The 4,277-nt window shown below is 43.4% G+C and overlaps 1 protein-coding gene across 4 annotated transcripts in view; it reads left to right on the top strand.

The window, feature by feature from the left end:
• The first annotated feature begins 1,783 nt into the window (after positions 1 to 1,783).
• The window catches only part of HOPX (HOP homeobox), a 41,798-nt gene continuing 39,304 nt past the window's right edge, over positions 1,784 to 4,277 (top strand). For 2 of the 4 annotated variants that reach the window (XM_011998443.1, XM_011998441.1), the window contains exon 1: positions 1,784 to 2,417. Coding sequence is in view for 1 of the 4 variants with exons in the window: in XM_011998442.1 (XP_011853832.1) it covers positions 1,993 to 2,025 (33 nt within the window). In the remaining 3 variants the exon portion in view is untranslated. The remainder of the gene's footprint in view (positions 2,418 to 4,277) is intronic. The other 2 variants (XM_011998442.1, XM_011998449.1) reach the window with 2 other exon arrangements.

Here is a 4,277-nt window from a genome sequence, read left to right as displayed (position 1 = left end):
CACCCCCAAACAACTGGAACCATACACCTGCAGAGTTAAGTGATGTAAAAACTGCTTCATGGTTTCAACCACTTTTGGTTTAATCTCCATGATACACTGGATAAAGAGAAATAGCTTGAAGCTGACACATGATGCAAGAGAAAAAGAAATGTCTCATCTGAACCAGGATGAGACTCCGTTGATGCCAGGACCTCTATCTGTTGGGCTGTACTGCCTCCACAGGAATTTAGAAACTGAACAAATGGCACATATTTATTGAGCACCTACCAAGAGCCAGGCACTGTGCTGGATCACAGGAGTAGACAATGCAGAAAGGTCATTGTTGTCATGGAAATCACATTCTGGAAGACAGATGATAAACAAAAACACAATTAAAGATAGGTGAAAACACTCTTAGGCAACTTTCTAAGTATTGGTTCAAGCCAGTCCTGAGTGAAACCCTGACTTTGGAATCAGATAGAACTGGATTCAAATTCCACCTCCACCATTCACTGTGACCTTGGGAAAGTTATTTAGTTTTTCTGACTGTTTCCTCATCTGTAAAATAACGATAATAAAAAACTAACCCAGCCAGGCCTGGTGGCTCAAGGCTGTAATCCCAGCACTTTGGGAGGCTGAGGCAGGAGGATCTCTTGAGCCCAGGAGTTTGAGACCAGCCTGGGCAATATGAGGTAACACTATCTTTACAAAAAATACAAAAAATTAGCCACGTGTGGTGGTGTGTGCCTGTGGTCCCAGCTACTCGGGAGGCTGAGGTGGGAGAATCACCTCAGTCCGGGAGGTCAAGGCTGCAGTGAGTCAAGACCGTGTCACTGCACTCCAGCCTGGGTAAAAAACAAAAAACAAAAAAAACCTCATAGGGTTGTTGTGAGGATTACACATTAAATAAGCAAACAAACTCTCTGTACAGTGCCTTACATGGAGCCTGACACACAATCAGTCTTACTAGATTATGGATCATGACCATTGTCATCATCATCATAATTTGTGCTGTCATAATAATAATTTGTGCAACAACAACAACAATAATAATAACAATAATAATGCTGTGGATATCAAATGATAAACAAGACATAGACCCTGCCCATTCAAAAAATTGTGGCAGCAAGAATCCAGATTTGGCCACAGAACAGTCAGAATTTAGGCAATGAATTAGGCAGGAGACAAAAGAATTCCTCTGGTAACCAAGGTTGGGTTAACCTGGACCCCCTGTCTCTACTCTTCCCCACACATGTTTCCCGTCACCCCCTTTTCCGAGAGAGAGAAATATTCTGAATGAGCGCTGCTGCTCTTCTTTCACTTATGGCTACTGTTCCCAAGAGACTCCAGTGGGCTTTCTGTTTCTCCCGTGAAGTGAAAAATACAGGGTGTGGCTCTCCGGATGGCACTTACTGGTTTGTGCTATGAACCAGCAAATACACACAGATACACCCACAGATGATCTCACCAGACCTTGTCTCCCTTCCCTCATTCCCTCAAAATCATACCCACCTAATAATGTGTTTAGTGCACTGCAATTGAGTATTAGCTCCCGTATCTAGCTAATAAAATACATAAACATCCAACGGCCAGGTCCTCACACCCACACACATACCCTCACCTTTAGAAACATTTGCACGGATTGTCACACGAGCCCCTGAACTCTCCATCACACTCTGCATGCATCTTCCCACAGATTGCTCCCACACTGGCTTTTTATTTGCAAGCCCGTGGGGAATCTTTCACCTCTTAGACAGGAATTTCATTAACGAAGGGGAGGGGATGGTAAGAGGAAAGTACAGATGCAGGGGAAATAAATGAGAATAGTTTTTGAGGGAGACCTAAAATTGTATCATCCTAGTCCTGAATCTCTCCCTTTTAACTGTTCTTTATTTGTACATTCTGTGCCCAAAAGAAAACAACCTTTCATTAATTGGGCAATTGTCCAGGCTCTTAGCCTGGCATCCAGCCCACAGAGCTGTGAAATCAACCGCACCAGATCTACGCTTTGAAATGAGGCAACATCCAACTAGAAACCCGCTCAAAGTAAGGAAGTGGGTGAAAAGACTCAGGGTCTCTTTTCTCTTCCCACTCTTCTCTCAGCCACATCTCTCTTATCCGATCTTGGTGAAGAAGTTTGCTTGGCCAGGAGAAAGGTCAGGGACGAGAAGATAGTGACGAGAAAGTTCCATGAAACTCTCAGAAGTCCCAGCCTGAACATCAAACCTGAATAACCAGGAGAGATGTAACTTCAGCATACTTTCTGTGGTTTTCCTCCTGCCCACGCTGCAGGTTTTTCAGGTCCTTGCTAGAGTGTGCGCTCACAGGCATAAATAAACGTGCTATCAGCAGCCTGCGTCAGCCAGCCCAGCTATTTAAGCAGGCTGGCATCAGCAAACACTGCTTCCAAACCCAGGGCTTGCCTTTGCCTCTTCCACGTAAGTACCTTTCAAAGGTCTGCCTTTTATGCAGAGGAATGAGTTTGTGTAGGAACTAGACCAAAATGCTATCGTTACCGTATTTGCTCTTCTATTGGAAAACGGTAGAGGTGAAAGGGAGAATAGGAATGAAAAACTTACCCCCGAGCAGAAGCCAGGAAATGCTGCTGAGTGTAAGACATCAGTCCCTTACAAACAAAACTGCATGGGGTCAAGGGGAATTTGGAGGAAGGGGAGTTGGTGTTGGTCTTTTGGCCAGTAGGTGAGATGTTTTTCTTGCTCGCTTCTATTTTGGAAAGATAACTTTGAAACCAGCACTTGTCAGATGCCTATGATTTTCTCATTTAGGAGCAGATTATTGTTATTCTACATCCCAGACTTTTATCAAAAATCAGATATAGTATCATTTTAAAATACGTTTTCTGTTTGACGAGGGGAAGTGAGGGAGGTGTCTCTGGATGGAGAAGTGGCTTGATTTTGAATTTGCAGTTTATTGTTACTTCTGGTTCTCATAATACTTATTTATAACAACAAAAGCATTGTTTTGTTTTGTTTTGTTTTGTTTTGTTTTGTTTTTGGTGAGATGAAAAGGAATCCCAGGCTCTGGGGTCTAGAGAAAATACAGATTTGTGATACATGAGTGGCATCCAAGTATTCAGGGTAAACTGTTAAGTAAAGTGGAATAAGAATCATTGAATAAAAAGGTACAATCTGTCACATAGTTCAGATGAGAAGCTCTTAAAGAGAAGCAGAATGCAAACAGTTCCCATGAAGTGGCACTGCCACTGGACAGGGCCCTGTAGTGTGTTTAGTTAAGTAGGGTTAAGTATAACCAGGGCAGGCAGAGAACAAAACAAAGGTGCTGGGGAGGTGGGAAGGGAGAAGGGAGGAGTAGAGGATTTATAATTAGACATCAGATTCATAAAAAGCAGATAGGAAATTATAAGGAATAGAGCAAGGCATTAATTCCATAGTCTATCCCTTTGTGTCAAGAATCTGGTGAAAGCCAAGGACCTTTCTCAGGTATTCATTCCCCGCATCCTGAGCCTCCCCCTCCACCCCACTCCCCAACCCACACCTTGACTCTCACTTTCTGGACTCCTGGAAGTCCACGGACCCTAAATTAAGCTCATGTGTTTATTTATTTATTTATTTATTTATTTATTTATTTATTTACTGGGCTGAAGCTGCCAACTGAGGAACCTCTCCAGAAGTGGTGGTGAGTTAAAAACCTTCAACGTGGCAGGCACTTCTTGGCCACCAAACTGAAACTTGGTTTTAAGTTCATGAAGGTCTTATGTCAATCAAGCAAATAATGATTAAGGGCTGTATCTTAGCAAAGATAAGTTGAGGGCCAAGAGGAAGGGAAAAGAAAAAGTGATCTTGTTTTCAAAGAGCTTGAAATCTAAAGTCCAGGGAGATAATTAGAAGTTATGTCCAGGCACAAAATACGATGTGTTGAGTGATTACATTTGTATAAAATGATAGAAAATGCAAACTAATCTACAGCAAAAGAAAGTGGCTGGGCGTGGTGGCCCATGCCTGTAATCCCAGCACTTTGGGAGGCCGAGCAAGTGGATCACTTGAGGTCAGGAGTTTGAGACCAGCCTGGCCAACATGGTGAAACCCCATCTCTACTAAAAATACAATAATTAGCCGGGCGTGGTGATGGGCACCCGTAATCTCAGCTACTCGGGAGGCTGAGACAGGACAATTGCTTGAACCCAGGAGGCAGAGGTTGCAGTGAGCTGAGATTGCACCACTGCGCTCCAGCCTGGGTGACAGAGCAAGACTCTGTCAAAAAAGAAAGAAAAGAAAGGAAGGAAGGAAGGAAGGAAGGAAGGAAGGAAGGAAGGAAGG

Source organism: Mandrillus leucophaeus, unplaced genomic scaffold (genome assembly GCF_000951045.1).
Source record: "Mandrillus leucophaeus isolate KB7577 unplaced genomic scaffold, Mleu.le_1.0 Scaffold570, whole genome shotgun sequence".
NCBI lineage: Eukaryota > Metazoa > Chordata > Mammalia > Primates > Cercopithecidae > Mandrillus > Mandrillus leucophaeus.
The sequence above is the reverse complement of the archived record's forward strand: the minus strand, read 5'-3'. Positions and strand labels throughout refer to the sequence as shown.